This window comes from Cupressus sempervirens, chromosome 6 (assembly GCF_028749045.1).
Source record: "Cupressus sempervirens isolate cs-2001-9-10 chromosome 6, ASM2874904v1, whole genome shotgun sequence".
NCBI lineage: Eukaryota > Viridiplantae > Streptophyta > Pinopsida > Cupressales > Cupressaceae > Cupressus > Cupressus sempervirens.
In genome coordinates this window covers 686200817-686218005 of record NC_143123.1, presented here as the reverse complement: position 1 = coordinate 686218005, position 17189 = coordinate 686200817, and the positions used below count along the sequence as shown (strand labels likewise).

At 34.6% G+C, this 17189-nt stretch overlaps 1 protein-coding gene across 2 annotated transcripts in view; it reads right to left on the bottom strand.

Annotated features, from left to right (window-relative positions):
- Positions 1–14642, bottom strand: part of LOC149554059 (uncharacterized) — a 38318-nt gene extending 23676 nt beyond the window's left edge. Inside the window, exon 1 of one of the 2 annotated variants that reach the window (XM_089789398.1) lies at positions 14353–14642. In XM_089789398.1, coding sequence (XP_089645524.1) covers positions 14353–14629 — 277 coding nt within the window. In that variant the 5' untranslated portion in view covers positions 14630–14642. Of the gene's footprint in view, positions 1–13998; positions 14183–14352 lie in introns of those variants that run through there. The other variant, XM_089789399.1, reaches the window with a different exon arrangement.
- Positions 14643–17189: the final 2547 nt, after the last annotated feature.

Sequence of the window (17189 nt, the reverse complement as noted above, 5' to 3'; positions counted from 1 at the left end):
AGACAAAATGGGTAACTCCTATCCAATGTGATCCGGGTGATGAGATTAACATAATATATTATTTAGTATCAGAACTGATCGCTTTGTTATACGTCTGTGTGTCTTTTGCATACAGACTGAGTACTAAATTGACCTCGTCTACAATGGGTAAATAGATATACATATATATATATAACCACCAAATTCCATATGATTTGTATATATCCATGTATCATCCCTTTGTGTGGTAGTACTTCTGTACTCTTCCTCAACTATATTTGTTGTGCCTCTGTGTAGTTCATGATTTAAATTTATAAATGAAAGAATATGTATTTTGACAATCCCAGACAAGGCCTCTTTATGCATTGGATGAAATCTAGGATCATTATTGATGATATATTGTTTATATGCATTGAATCTAGGCATGGATTACTGTTAAATCTATATAGAGGGCCCGATTCATAAGATACAACCTCTGGTTCTTTCTTTTGACGTTTCCACTAACTTGCTCCATTTCCATTGATATCGCCACAAGGATTGTTATACACTCCTCCAATGAATGCTAGATATATGTTCTAATCCCCTTTTATGTTCAATGCTTCCTCCTTCCATGTTCTGTGATACCTCTTTCCTCAACAATTTCAATCTGCCTCTCCAACAGTCCAATCCGATGTTTGTATATGTTCCAGGTGGATGTCATCCTCTTTTGACAGTCATTGCAATTGATGGCGTTATCATAAATCTTCTAACTCGCTGATCACCTCTTAAAGCTACCTTTATATATGTCACTTAACAGAGAATGGATTATGTAGGTCTGATGTATATAAAACTTCTTTCCTAATGCTAAAGTCTTCTCTAAATTTCTTAGTTTCCTTATTCAGTGATCGCAACTTATTACTTTCACTCATGCACTCCTTATATTCATGAGATTCTTTTGATTGCTACTTTGTATTATATTCTTTTGTCCATCTTATGTTTTCTTTTATTTTCTCTTGTTCTCCTGAGGATGGCAGGATCATGCTCAGGTATCACTTGTAATGTCCCCATTTTTCTCTACTGGCTGCTGTAACTTCCTTACTTTATTATTATTATCTTTTTTCCTTCCTACCCAAGTTATATCTTCACAGTTTCAATGATTGTCCCTATATATCCACTCAAGGGTTGTGATTCTTGATTTTCCACATTAGTTGTTTTAGTAACATTGTAGATGCTTATTAATATAATATACTACCTATTACTTACATTTCAAATGAGTGAATATATAAGTCAGTATAAGGTACACATTGTAAGTTAACTACTACTTTTAAGTCCATCCTTTTTAGATTTTTTTATATTTTAATGTTATATCATTCAAGTATTAATCATAGCTAATACTAGTCATATTATATTTATGATATCTTATATTGCAAAAAATATCATATTCTTATATTAATAATGATATTATTATAAATATGTGCTGTCCTTCATTTTGCAATCACAAAATGGAGGCAACACTACGAAACTTTGCCATTAAAGTTTCAAATTTCTCTATGTTAACTCACTGTATGATTGACAAATATTGGTCAATTAATTCTTCCCAATTCATGTTATGAGTCTTTCTATTGAAGGTTCTCGCCAAGTTGCTTTTATTTTTGAAAGCTTGATTGGAATTGTCAAATCTAGTAACTTAAACTTGATTTTTGAGGCCTTCAAAGTCCTTTTTTGCATTTTAATGTGACTATTCGGATTGTTTTCTGTCTTTTTGTTTCCTTCAAACTCTTGCTTTCACGCCCTCATTTCGAGCTATCTTGGGACTTAATCGGAGTTGTTAATCAAAAGTTATTAAGGTTTAAGTGAATGTGTAATCGGAATTCAGAACCCCAATTTCATATTTTAAATATTAGAACTTATAATTTGATGTTATGTTGAACTTTTTGAAATTTATAACTTCAAACACTTTACAATATGTTCTTCAGTTATATAGTCGCACTTTTTGATCTTTTACGTTATAATTTAAGTTATGAAGTGCACTTTTTAATCTAATTCAATGTAATGTTTGCACTTTATTGTCATAACTTAAATAGCTTAAGTGAAATCAACCTATTTACACGACACATAAAAATGTTGTATAATATGTAATGGAACCGAAAAAGTGAGATTCACTTATGTCAATTAATTAAACATGTGCAAAATAGAAACAAGAAGTATGTGTAATAGTTGCACCCAAAAAGACCGATTTTGCTTGTTTTTCCTCACTCCAAGAAGCAAATCACACTTTATCGAGCCAACTGCATATTGCATATGACATATTTTCAATATGCAATATGTATTTATCTTCCTAAGCCACAATTAGCTCACAAAGACTACTTGTTTTCTACAAAAAACCACTTGGCTGGGCGGTTTTGTATAGCATTTTAAATATGCATTTCATTGTGAAAACCCTAACTTACTAACTAGCATGTAAATGTAATATGCAATCTTCCCCAAAGAGTGCAATCAACTCCATACTTGGGTTTTTATGCAACAAGGTAACATATAAATGAGTTTTAAAAGTCCGATTGTGCATTTAAGTGAATGTGTAATGTGTAACATGGCTGGAAAAGCCTGATGTGCCTTTCTATTGCCATTTACTCAACAATTTTAAATATGCAAGTCACTTGGAAAAATGTGATCTGCATATTGCCTTCAACTCCAATGTGTATATGCAAGGAAAAAGTGTGATTTGCACTCAAATGGCCAAAATGGAATGTATAAATTATCTCAAAAAGTGTGGTCTGCACAGTGCATTAAAATACTGGTTATCCTAGACATCGAAGCCTAGAGGAGTTCCTCCAACCTTTTGCAAATCAAAAGGGAAAGGATGATCTACTTACCACTCTTTGCACTTCTTCATCAAGTTTCTCCACATGACGGAGTCCAGGCCAGGATTTTGTGCAAGCTAGAGCATATATCAAATATGATGACATAAAGAAACACTTATAGAAATGAAGACGAGAAATCAAGTCATGTAACCAGCCATTGATCAATCCAACCCAATCTAAACATTGTTCCCTAGTGCAAATGATTTGCACAAAGAAAAAAAACTATTCATCCAAATTAAAAGCATCAACGTCCCAATGTAGCCCATGAGTGTTCAACAATATAATAATGTTTGCAATATCTCTCTTCATACATGACTTGTGAATGGTCTTGGGGAGCTAGGATTGTCCTTTCCTTGGTATAGTGAACCATTATTTTGCTATAATACTCTTGTAGTACCCTTTCTCCATGTTGAATTCACATTGCAATAGAGTGGGATCCAAATGTGAGTAAACCTCTCCATTAGGCAGAAGAAAGCAGGGATGGATTGTTGCCCTATCCAAAGTTATCAATTTTTTATCATTATTGATCTTAATGTGTCTGGTGTTTGGATCATACCTATGGATGCATTCAATGATGAGCTTCGTGCACTAAATTGCCACTAGAAATGTGGCCACTTCTACTAGTTCACTTTATACAAGTTTATGGGTAACGAGGTATCCATTAGGGCTTTTTGTTCTTCTCTAAATTTGCCCAAATCAATATACTCTAGTTGTATGTCACCTACTTTTGGTAAAGCACTATCTAAACCATTCAAGTGTTCTTACCCCAAATATTTGAGCTTCATCTTGAGCTAAGCTTATCTTTGATAACATATGAAAAGAATTTTCTCTCCAAACAAGACGACCTTAACTCTTTCAATGATAATACACTAGAAATCAATGACACTTACTCCTCTTGTATAGTGATGGCAGTAATTGTCGCTTAGAAAAGTGATGTAATTGTTCTATTTAGGGTTTTGCTTCAATCCTTCGCTTAATTTTCTCAAGGGAACATTTTGTTGTAAAAATTAGGGAGATAAATATCCCATTAATGTTTGCATTTCATTCTCATGCTTTGGCTCTCTATCATTAATGTGCAATACATAGGAGTCATGTCATGATCATCACTTTGGTTTGAATGAGTTTGAATTGGTTCATCGGAATACACCTTCAATTTCAAAACCATACTACATTTGTGTTGACATCCACAAGCAATGCCTTCTTACTTTTCATCAAACTTTTGTTACATTAGTTCTTGAAAGGTTGTTGGCCTCTAAGAAGAGGGAAAGAAAGGGCTAGTACAAAGGTGCCACCAAAGGTATTTCTAGACCATAGATGCAAAGATCAGCAATTTTTTTACTTGTCATGATATGTTTTGCCCAGCGAGTAAACACCACATTTACTTGGTACAACTTATCACCAGGTACATAAGCATTTTTTTGCAAACTAATTGGCAATAAGTAGTTTATTCATCACCTACGAAAGCGTATTAGATTTTGATGCCAAAACAAAGGCTCATTTTGCATTTTCTGAATTCTATTTTGCTATCCAAACCAAAAAAAAGCCTTCCAAGGTATTGCAAGGTAATTTGTAAGAATTTAGATTGATTTGGAGCAGATTTAAAGAATGTTTTGAAGCGAAATCAGATTCTTGGGTAACTTCACCAATTTCTTTTTCTATTTTATTAAATCATTTTATCTCCTATTTGTTGCATCTAGGTTTATATAAACTCTACAATGGCATTTCCTAAGTACTCTAAATTGTTTTAGATTGTAATGAACAAGATCTAACACCATTTTTTAATTATTGTTTACAGATTTTTACATTATTTTCTCAAGAATTCCTAAAAATTTCAAACCCTAACATTTTTTTCTTGCTTTTCTTTTCAACTATGTTTAAGATTCTTTAAACTAATTTAGTTTGTTTGCTAAATTTTTTATTAAAATATTAAGTTGTGGTTTCCATTTGTATTTATAGGTCGAAATTTGATTGAGATTACAAAAATAGAGATTCTTCCACAAATGGCTTAGCTTCAAGGGTTGTTGGTGTCTTGGTAAACACAGGCCCATCTAAATATGTAGGTATGTGTCCTAAAAGGGCTAGAATTAAGGCTTGGATATATGACTTTGAAGGACCCAACGTTAATTTAATAATTTGCATCAAGTGTGGAAAAGTAACTAGCGGAGGCATACACCACTTTAAATACCACCTCGTAGGCATCGCAAACCATGATCCTAGGGTTTGTAACAACACCACAAAAGAAATTTAAAAAGACATAAATGCCTTGCTCATTATTCAAGAAGAGCAAAATTGCAAAAAGAAAGAGAAAAACTAGCCATGAGGGCGGTCGTAGCTGAATCACAAGGTGTTACAATCAACCTTGAAGAGGAAGAAGCGCTTAAGGGCATTAGTGGGCTCTCTTCATGGTCCACATATCTGCAAATCCATCATCCCCTCGACTACCATTTCTGCTTCTAATAGAGAACGACCATAGATGTCACAATCATCTTCCATAGGTAGATTTTGTGTGCATAAAAACACGCTTCGAGCACAACCATCATTTGCAAAAACTATGTGGAATATGTACATCAATAGGTAGACATTCCTTGTGCCAAATTTTGGTACTTCAACAACAACCTTTTCAAATTTGCAAAATGGAATAGGCTACAAGGTGCCTTCTCACGTAAACTTGAGTAGGTTAGTTCACTTGTCTTAGTTTTTTAATGATTTAACTTTTTACTTTTAGTTTTGAGTCTTGATAGCTTATGTTGAGTTTTAATTTAAAGAGTATGTCCTTTTATTAAATAGAGTAATTACTATTTTTTTTGTTAATTTAAGATATTTTTAATCAGAATTGTGTACTTAACATTAATTGTACTTCATACCTGTAGGTTGCTCACAGATGCAATTTCTAGGGAAAGAATGTGGATGTACCATTCTTTTTAGTGGATGGATGGATGGAAAAAAACACTATCATTAATTTTTTGGTTTCTTGCAAGGAGGATGTGGTGTTTTTGAAATCGATGTATGCCTTTAACAAGGTGAAGACTACTGATACCTTGGCTCTAATGTTATTGAGATGTAATGGAGGTGAGAATTGATAATGCGGTGCGAATCAATAACCGATAGAGAATCAGCATATGTGGCAGTGGATAGGATCCTCCAAGACAAATATGGTACACTTTTTTGGACACCTTATGCATTGTATGTCCTTGACCTTCTTTTGAAGGACATAGGAAAATTAGATTAGGCAAGAGCAATTATAGAGGATGCAAGAAAGATAACAAAGTACATCTACAATCACCACTAGGTTCTTCACTTGATGAGAGAGCACACCCAAGGTAAGCAGTTGGTAAGAGCGAGATTTACAAGGTTTGCAATGGTTTTCTTAACATTGCAAAGTATTCTTACTTCTTTGATGCCTTTGAAGCAAATGTTTGAGTCAAGCATGGCTAGACTCAAGTTCTTCAAAGAACCCTAATGGATAAAGTGTTGCATTTTGTGTTCAAAACCAATTTGCAGAAAGAGCTACAAAAATTGTGAAGATAACTCAAAAACTTCAAACCTTGAATATATTTTTTTGTATTCAATTTTTGCATTATTAATTTGTGACTTTAATGATTAATGATAATCTTTTTGTACTTTTCAATTGTAGGTGTTGGAGCCCTTGGATAGAGTTCTCCGTTTGGGAGATGGGCATCAACCCAATGGGGTATCTTTATGAAGTCATAAATAGGGCCAAGGTTAAGTCTTAAATCCCAATTGAGAGACCATGGAGGACCTCATTGAATGTATGTTGAGGATGATACCTAAAGATGAGGTGAAAGACCTCATTTGTTTGAACTAGACATATGCTAGAATGCAAGGGGCAAGCTATTCTCTTTTAACATGGCCAAAAGAAGGAAAAACTCTTGAACCCCAGGCATGATATTTGGACTTTTGGAGTCTTTCACATGCAAGATAAGTAGACAAAAATTAAAATATGTTTTACTTTGCAGATGCTTGGTGGCAAAATTAGGGTGAAAATGTCTTAAATCAACAAGGACTTGCTCTCAGAATCCAATGCCAACCTTGCAGTTTATCCAATTGTAAGCACAATTGGAGCTTGTATAAGGCCATCCACATGAAGAAGAGGATCAAGTTAGCACAAAAATGCCACAATGAACTTGTCTTTGTGAAAAATAACCTTTGTTTGTGCACAAGGAAGATAGAGAAACACCAGCTGGTCCATTTTATTTGGATGACATAAATCCTTACTATGATCGGACATCACAGACCAGCCTTCATTGTTTACAGAGGATGAGATCTACAATTTGGAGACGCAAACTATGAAGAGGGTGGATTCTCCATGGGATTGGATGACATTGAGGAGGATGAGGAGGTTGAGGATGATGAGTCATTGTAAAGACCAACACCCTGTAAATCTAGGATGGAAGTTGAGTCACAACCAGTTGTGAGAAGGGAGGAGGTTCCACCACAATAGACTCCTAGGACTAGAACCCCTACCGCTCTCATAGTTTTTACTAGTGATACTAGGAAGGGGAAGAGGAAGATGTAGCTTATTTTGATGTTGTACTTGTATTTACTTATAGTTTTACAAAGAGTATTTTATATTTTCATTTTAATTCAAGTTATTAGGTTACCAACCATCGGCATTCCACATGAGCATACCATTTTGTACCCAGTTTGCATTTAAATATATCTAGACTCAGCTTAATTCTTTTGTTTACTCATTTATTGACTCATAAGATACATCTCCTCAATGAATTTTCCAAAAAAATTGTATTTCTACTTGAATTTAAGAAAAAATTTAAGTTGGTGAGTTTTTGGCAAGAAGTTGTCGAGTATCAAATTTTTTGCCATTTTTTTGGTCCCTTGGCGAGAATTTGTCAAGGAAAAATTTTTCAATTACAATCCAGACAATAAAAGAAAATCGAAAAAGGTCATGGAGAGAGAAAACTAAGGGAAGGAGAAGAAAGACTAAGAGAGGGGGATCACTAGGTTGAAGCGGGTGAATGATGGGAGCTTAAAAGAGGTTGCTAGGGAGGGTGAATATCCCAACCGTCAAGTCTATCGAGATTAGTTGTATGACTTTTAATGATGATAGCTTCTTCGAGTTTTCTCTTAAAGAAACTGCCTTTTTCCTGATAATATGAGTGTTGTCCAAGAAAATGTGGTGTTTGGTGAGGTGGGAGTGCTCAGCTAAGGCCAATTTGGAGATACAATCATAAGGAATGTCAGCACTATGTTTCTTAATCCTAGCATTGATAGATCTATGACATTCTCCCATGTTCTCACAAGAAATTAATTTTTAAACACTAGGATGGAGAAGTAATGGTAAGAGGTGCTTAGTGGAAGGGATGAGCTTCCTAGTTGTGGATATGGGTTTGATAGGCACAAACAATACCAGTTTTACAAAGTATTTTGGATAGCATGCCCAAGAGGCCTTCAATATAAGAAAGGGTGGCATGGGGGAGGGTTCAAGTGAGGGTTTAGGTACAATGGATTTGGGGGCAGCATTAGCAAAATATCAAGGTTCAACATCCTTTAGGAAGCACCAACTTCCAAATCAAGGTTTCACCTTTAAATGTTGCTTCTACAATGCATGGTGGACATTAAGTGATCTTTTCATATCTGCATATATTCCTTTTCACAATTGCATATACTCTCTTTTACATATATTTATACATATTTCTTTTCAAGATCTGTCATAATTCTCTCTTCTATATCTGTAACATCTTTTTTATATGTACACAATCTTCTCTTCCACCTCTGCATAGATTTCTTTTATATCTGACATGATCTTTTCCTCTATGTCTGCAGGACATTCTTCCTTATACCTGCATGGATATCTTCTTAAATCTTCTTAAGCTTGAATGCTATAACTTTTTGTCTCTCACATAACACTCTTCACTCATTTTTTCTTAAATTCCCCATATCATTTTATGTTTGCCCATATTTACGAAGAGAGACAACACTCCATGCATCCTATTGAAAGTATCATATCTCTTCCTTAGTAAATCGCACCTTTTTGAAGATGAAATGAAATATATTTCTTTTGGTTTAGCACCCAAATCCTACCATCTTTTTAATCATGACTTTTCATTACATGAATTACCGGCTTTAACAAGCATTATTCTCCATTGATGCCTAATTGTATTATCAGACTACTTCATATTCTCTAATCCGTCACTCATTTTGGTCATTCTAAATTCACTACATTTCTTTTAATTTGAATCATTACAATTTGTTAATAAGAATGATTTTCACCTTTGCACTTAATAAATTTTTTCCCTTCACGTGTTAAGTATTGGCTTCACATATTAATCATTGTCTTCACAACTAATCCTTGGTTTTGTGATCTTATTAATTTCTGCCTTCAATGATAATCACTGCTCATCTTTAATATTTGGTTGGAAGTTGAAACAAATCACAACATCATCTTTAATGAATGGCCAACATTATAAAGAAACCCACTTTGATATTGTACCATTCTAAAAAGTAAGCACTTAATTTGTGCTCATTTTGGGTCCATTTTTAACCTACTTTAGTGTGTTTCTTATGGTAGGTTGTCACATTGCACCTCCTCCTTTAATCATGTTTAAACTCGAGATTGGCTCTAACTTCTATGCATGATTTCCCAATTTTCACCCTATCATCTAATTTATTTTCCACCTAGGACCCTTTACATGTGTACTTGGATTTTGGGATTTTCCCTAATTTCTGAGCAGGCTATGGTTTTCAACACCCTTTCCTTGGCATTATCCCTAGGTCCCAATAAAATTCAAATAAAATGTGCATGCACTCAACCTGGACAAGGTCGTCCAAGGCGGCCTTGTGCTTGGGCATTATACATCATTGAGCCTTGTGATGAAGGGTGCTCCCCTTAATAACACAAACACATAACAAAAACAAAGAAATAACAGCAATCTGCAAGAACAAAATATGGGCTTCTTATTATCGCCACAAATGTGGATTACAGAATTTTAAAATACAATATATGGGTGCCTTCCTTACAATAATCTACAACACAGAGCTGCGAATTATCACCGAAAGCTATCTTAGACAATCTACTAGCCTTTCTTATATAGGCAATTTTATGCCACCTAGAAAGTTTCTAGACATCGAACCCTGACCCTTGAGGCCAGCCAACCTTAAAAATATATATAGAGTCGACCCAATACACTGTTGACATTTATTTTGAAAATTTTGGTTGGCCCAACTTCGGAAGACCGTAACTAGCGAACCGTTGATCTAGTTTTATTTTATAACCCCATTAAGAAATTCTCAACTTCTAATCTACAGGGCTTGACTTGTGCAAGCTCTAGTTGACCCCATTACAGAGCCCATCTAGGGCCTCTAAGGCCTTCAAGACTAAGCCCGAAGTTTTTATAACAAAATTGCACACCAAAGATCCGCAATAACTTTATGAATACTCGTGATATGGCACTAAGCGTCAACTGGTAGGCTAATATATCCAAGATCCAAGATGAACATCCACCTCTGAAATTAGGACATTCTGAGTTCATATGACCAACTTACTAAGTAGCAAGCCTCCAAAAACAACAACTCTGCGTTGAGACAGCCCTTATTCAAGAAACAAAAGGAAATATTTTTGGGTGATGCAAGATTCCTCTTACACCCAAGATGCTCCTACATCACCTTGGGTCTAACGCACGGTTTATCCTCTAGGGTCTTTACTCAGGCCAGCCACATGAAAGCTAAGCCCTGAAATGAGTATAATAGGCATTCACTCCTCTCATTTTCAAATCCATCGATTATTGTGCAAGCTATTCACTTCCTTGTGCAAGCTATCTTACACCCATCGTGCATTCAAGAGATTCAAGTGCAAGCATCCATCAAGATATCCACTATCAAGCATTCAAGTCCATCAAGCATTCAAGTGCAAGGAAGCCATCAGGCATCTCAAGATTTCATTCCATCATACATTCAAGGCACTTCCTTCCATAGATCTAGCTCTCTTCCCCATTGGAGGTCAGGCAAAGGAGTTTGACATCAAGGAAGGAGATCTACATTCATCATCAAGTATTCCTCTTCTCTCTTCCTCAATCCAACATTGTGGTGAGTTACAACATCTACTACATGAGGTTTTGTCTTACATAATTTCCTTTCGTTTTTCATCTCGAGTCAAAGTTATTGATTGCATCAAAATGCGTGATCATATACTTAGAGACAATTGCATCTAAATGGTATGATATATTCCATTGTTTAAATCTAATCTCTGCTACATGACAACATTATTTCAATTAAAGGTTGATTCCTAGATAGGGGTTTAACTGGAGAAAACCCCTCCCCTCAGCTTTCTTCCCCTTCTTTTTTGTGTGCAGGTGCAGTTTGAGAAGTTGTGTATCTAGATTCAAAAGTTTCGGAACCAGTTGTGGGCCCTTGGAAAGTTTCACCGGATTCAGAGTTTAAAGGACTGCGTCTGATTTTGGAACATAGTCTTGGACAAGGCTGTCCAGGTCAGCATTGTCCTTTATGGCTGAGTTTTCACATACAAAAGTTACAGTCATCAGATGCCCAGATGTAGAACCTTACCTGATTCTAACATCTCTGCAACAGCCAAAATCAGATTTGAAGGTACACTTGCCTCCTCTTTCTTCAATGTGAGTTTATTCTTCTTATATTTCACATTGCACTTACTTTTATGTATCAGATCTACATTGTTTTTATCATTTACACATTAGTCAGACACATACATTAATCAATAAAAGGAATATCACTAAAGCCCCCTTTCACCTAGATATTGCATTGGCAGCCCTTTATCCTTTTTGAGTTGTGCTAATCAGATCTTATCTAAGGGTTGGGTTTAGAATTCCTCATGTACATATAATTTTGTGAGTGATCTACTTCCTAGTCTAGCATTGTTCACCGTTATATTAATATATTACAGATATAAATTGCAACATTTGAAGAGGATTATTAAACAAACTGCTTGTTTACGTAGCTGCTTCTATCATAAGTGATGTCCAATCAATACTACTTTTCCTTCAAAAGTTGCACTTTATTATTTCTCCTTTTCATTGGTTAACATATTATTCATGTAATTTATAAATCACATCCACTGCAACTTTTCATACATATGTTGCAGATTGCTACATACCATGAAGTAGACTTTCTAGTTGATGATATCAAATGATCTTTGTTTGAAATGTATAGCTTATATTGGATCAATCTTCCTTAATAGACATTGACCCTTTGGATTGCTTGTTCAACAGTTATAGTTTCTGTTTGCTGTCTTCAAACTAAGTCTCTTACAGTGATAATGTTGTTCATTACTGAGATCACTGCACTTATGTTTAACAACTTAAGTAGCCAACCAGTTAATGTTTATAAACATACCGACCACCTCTGCAATATCATAAGCCATCACGTTTCTGAAACATAGAATGGGCTACTTCTTCTTTGTCATTTTAATCAAACTACTGTTCGTTCTTCATGAATCCGCTAGCCATACCCTTTAAGGAATCACACTTAACACTGTCTTTACCTCTTAATAAACTGGTGCTGTTTATTACTTCTCATTTGTCTTGAAAAAAGCACTGATTATGCAAACTTGAAGTACTCTTTATGATGATATCATTTTGTTACATGTAACTTCCACCGTTGCTCTTTCTAATTGCTATTCGTTGTTGAAGTTCTACATACAAATTTATACTGCCTCAAACAATATATTAATCATTGCCCTTTGGGTGAGTTTATCGGTGTTAACCATAAGATAACTGTTGCTCACTACTCATATGTATAGTTTAGACTTATTCTTTTACTTGGTCAAAATCCTATATATAAGTCTTGCAACATATGAAAGGATGTTTGGCTGGAATATAAACTTCAAATCAGATATATTTGTTCTTCAGTATGCGTGCCAGAAATTTACAGGTAAGCTAGCATTTAAGTCCATGACAACAATCTTCATCAATGACAATGAATCCAAAAATCTCATCAATTCACTTTTGACATCAATGACAATTTCTCAATCCCATTCAAACCTTTTGATTTCTAATTGTCTATTTACTATTGACATCAATGACAACATTTCCAACATAAGATTATAAATGTTTGTAGATTCTGGGCTACTAAATCCCAAGCTTGAAATGCTATCCCATGCTGAAATGATGCTTGATTTTAAGGTTTGATTGTGGATAAGTTCTACAGTACAAGAAGTATGCACCAAACATCAAAAGGTATGACCCGGCGACTAAACCTACTTGCACATTAGGAATCAAAACAGCCTTGTGAACAGTAAAATACCAGAAGACTCACCCACGTACATGGTAAGAAAGTCGGCCTAACCAAATGACAGTAGGACCTGCAAAGTACTAGATGGACAAACTTGCATGGCACTTGAAAACATTTTCATTCAAGTAATTTGTTACGCCTAAAAAGTCAAATGCAAGAATGTGGAAATAACCATGTTCAGCAAACTTATTAGGAGCCTCGACCAAAGTTAAGATGTTCTTCCATTTTGGCTTGATGCTACTCTCATCTGGAGAACATGGAGCCAATGCTTTTACTGAAGCTGCAGATAGGATATACTCCAACCCTTTGAATTTTCTTTTTTGTGTAGATTAAAAACATAAGATAAAATGATATAGAATTAGATAGCATATAACAAATTGATCTATTGGACCCTTCAAAAGTTTATCTAATTCTTAAGACGATTGTTCCTATAGCTTTCCCTGCTCTAAAACAACTTATCTAGATTAGAAGTGGCAAGATTGAGCTTAGTCAGGAGATCAAAACCCAGCACAATACAATTTAACAACATGTAGGATAAATGAAAACTATCCGCCGATGGGCCTCCACAAGGGGGTATCACACACCTTAAAAATAAACCATTTATAAGATATAATTTTTTATAATAATTGTTTAATTTTTGGGTGATTCCTTCAATCACCATCTCTCCCAATCAGTGATCATTAACTCAAATCTCGTGCGGTCTAATGTGGTCTTGATCAGCACTGACCTTAAAAATAAACCATTTATAAGATATAATTTTTTATAATAATTGTTTAATTTTTGGGTGATTCCTTCAATCACCATCTCTCCCAATCAGTGATCATTAACTCAAATCTCGTGCGGTCTACTTTGCCCTCGTTCTATATTGATGACAGGTTGAAACTAATAAAAAGGAACCATCAAACCAGCTTAAATTGAACCATCACAAAGAATCAATTACCAGTCTCTGAAATTTGAATACCCGTCAAGATTTTCCTTCCTAGTCCCATTTGGGAAGTGTAGATTTCCCCTGCAATCAACCCATGTAACGTACTTTGCGCACTATTGTGAACTTTAACTAGCAAACATTATCAAATATTAGATGGGTTGTTGGGCTTGCCATTGTTATAAAGCTGTGCTCTAATGTAGCGTCCCCCAAAACAAATTACATTTTTCCAACACTAAGTATTACAACCAAATAAATAATATCATGCCTAAGTGGGCACCAATTCTTGTAATATTAAGCAATCACAATATGGGAAATGAACAAGAAAATGGGATATGAAAGATGAAAGGAAAGGAAAGTTGAAAGTACCAAGACAGTTACAGCTCTTGACTTTGACATTTGGAGGTGCAAGACTGGTGAGAAGTTGTTGCGTTTCCCGAGAGCCACTTTTAGAGCAGGCCTTGCTTACACACACTCTAATCTCTTGTTCTTTCGTCTCGTTTGACTGAGATTGGAATGATGCCTTCATTGCACGCCCCTGCTTGCATCGCCCTGCATATCTTGAAAGGCTTGGAAATGGTGTTTTCTGTCTGGAAATTTCGGAGAATTGCAGTTGGAATCTGAGTTTGGCTCCGCACTCTGCCATGATACTTTTCTCCAATCCGACCAGTTCATTTTCGTTCCGATAATATACGAACTTCTGTTCTTCCACGTACCCATTGTTGTTGCTATTTTCTTTTGTTCCACGTATCTATCGTCATTGATATTTTAGATGCTTCATGAGGATGGGTTTTCGAAGTTCTAAATACGCTATAAATTACCGCTGCGATGGTTTAGCCGATATTAATGTTTGATGATTTTTAGTTCCTGCCTAATACTATAGTATCCAGTGGATGTTTTTTTTGTTTTTTTTTTCCCTTTCTCATTTGATTTTTTCACAACAGTTTTGTTCAATAATGTTTCAATATTGTTGTTTCATTTTCTGGGAAAAAAAATTAATTTGTAAAGTAGTTGTGACATATGATTGTACAGTGAAGTTCACTCAGTGTTGTAGAATTTTGTATCAATTTTTTATAGTTTTTTAAAGAAAATTGTGCCTTTAAAGTGACTGATTTGTCAAAGAGCATTTACTAAAAGTCTATTTTTCAAAAAGTAGGTAAGTGGTTGTCCGAATTACTTTCAATTTAATGAAGTTGTCGGAGGAATAGTCATGTCAATCCAATTTTCCACATAAAGTTACTATTACGTTGTAAGTCTTGCTTTATGCATCTTATTAAACAGTAAAATCAGTAAGTTTGTGAATCTACAAGATATTTTTTGGAATTTACACCCTGTGTAGTCATTGCATCTTCGATTGTGACTAAAAAGCTTTTCGTGAGCAGTAATACTTTTGTTTAATTGTTTCATGTAGGTTTATGTGCTTTGACCATCTAATTGAGTGCTCCCTTTTCATCAAATATCTCTCGTTGATCTTGTAATGTTCTGTAATCTATTTTATGACATGAGATGCATTTATTACTAGTGTTTCACAAAAATTCCATGAAGCTGACATTATAGCTGATTTGATAATTAAATAATTCATGTTTATTATTGTATAATACAAATAATTCTATCGATTTATACTTGAAGTTAGAAGCTTCCAAGTTAATCATATCATTTATCATTGATGAGCTACAAAATTTCTGTAACTAGTGTATTCTTTCTTGCTTCCTTAACCGTGGATATTGTTCTCTCTTTTCTATAAGCTTTCTTCCATGTCATCCATAGGCTCTCTGTATAAGTAGCTCTAACCTAAACATAATACTCACCAAGGAAAAGTACAAAATTACAAATTTAGCTTATCATAATACATACCTAGGAAAACTACAACTTTACAAATCTAGAAAAGACATCCCATCATGTAATTATGGAAGCTCATCCTTTAAATGCATCCTTAAAACTTCTGGTTATTGAAACTAAGTCAGATAGTTCATTTTTGATAATACTATAAATAGTGTATTTTTTTATGGTTTCATTCGTATTAATAAATTCTTCGTGAAGACAACCTGCTAATGGGTCCTTGAGGGCTAATCGTTTGCTACCAAAACAAAATTAGATGTGTGGACTCCTTTGGATGGTGGTTGGATGAAGGTAAGTAGCTACTGTTGGAGTAGGTGAGTGGTTGGCTGAATTGACAGAGTTGTTAGAATAGTAGTCGTGATAGCATACGTCTTGCTTCATTCCTCTTAGTAAACAGTGAAATAATTAAATTTGAGAATCTGCAAGATCCCTTAATCCACGATTGATTTTTTATCGGTCTTTGTGGATGTCGATGTTCACGAGTTACAAATACAGAGATGAGCAGATTCTATGGTTATGAAAACCAGAGAGGAAAGATTACCCAGTGCTTCTTCCTTCTTAGGTAAGCATGTTTTGCTTTTCCCATTCGATTCTTTGTTTTCGTCGAAAATGTCTTCTTTACTCGTTCATGTAGGGAAAGCAATTTATTTTACTCTACTAATAGGCTTGTTAGGGTTTGTCTCCATTTTCTTTTCTTTTTTGGATTTTGGAGAAGGGTTTGTTAAGAATTAAAAAATGGTCTTCTAGGTTGCAATTTCAACTCGTTAATAATTATAAGTAATATGTATTTTTAAAATTGTAATATTTTTATGTAAAAATTAGATGTGCTCAGATTCTTCATTGTCACTCTATCCTTATTTCATTTACAAATTATAGGTGGTAAAGATATGCTAGTAATCTCTATCAATTTTGCCCTCAATCGATACATTCACACTATTAGATTTGCCCTCGTTGTCTCTTTTTTTTGTTTTTTTCTATAGATAATTAGTAAATATCATCTTCCCAATGATTATTGTTCGTTGTGCTATTGTGTTCAATTTGTCTCGCCTTCTTAAACAATCTTAATCTTAGCCGAATATAAGAACTAGATGCTCTTTAGTAGAAAGTAGGAAAGTTAATGATTTTAATTTAAGAAAATGCTTTGTAAACCTAATAGTTAATGCCTTAATCAGGCAATGTTCTATAGATGTACATGTAAGAATCAAATAAAACCATTGTAGATTTGCAAATTTTTAATTTTAATATAATTTTGAGTCTCATCAAAATGTAATAAGGTTAGCCTTGTGTAGTACTCACTACTCATTATTGTAACTTGCTTTGGGTATTTTTTGGAGCTCTAGCACATGTTGGTTTGGTTGCTCTAGTTG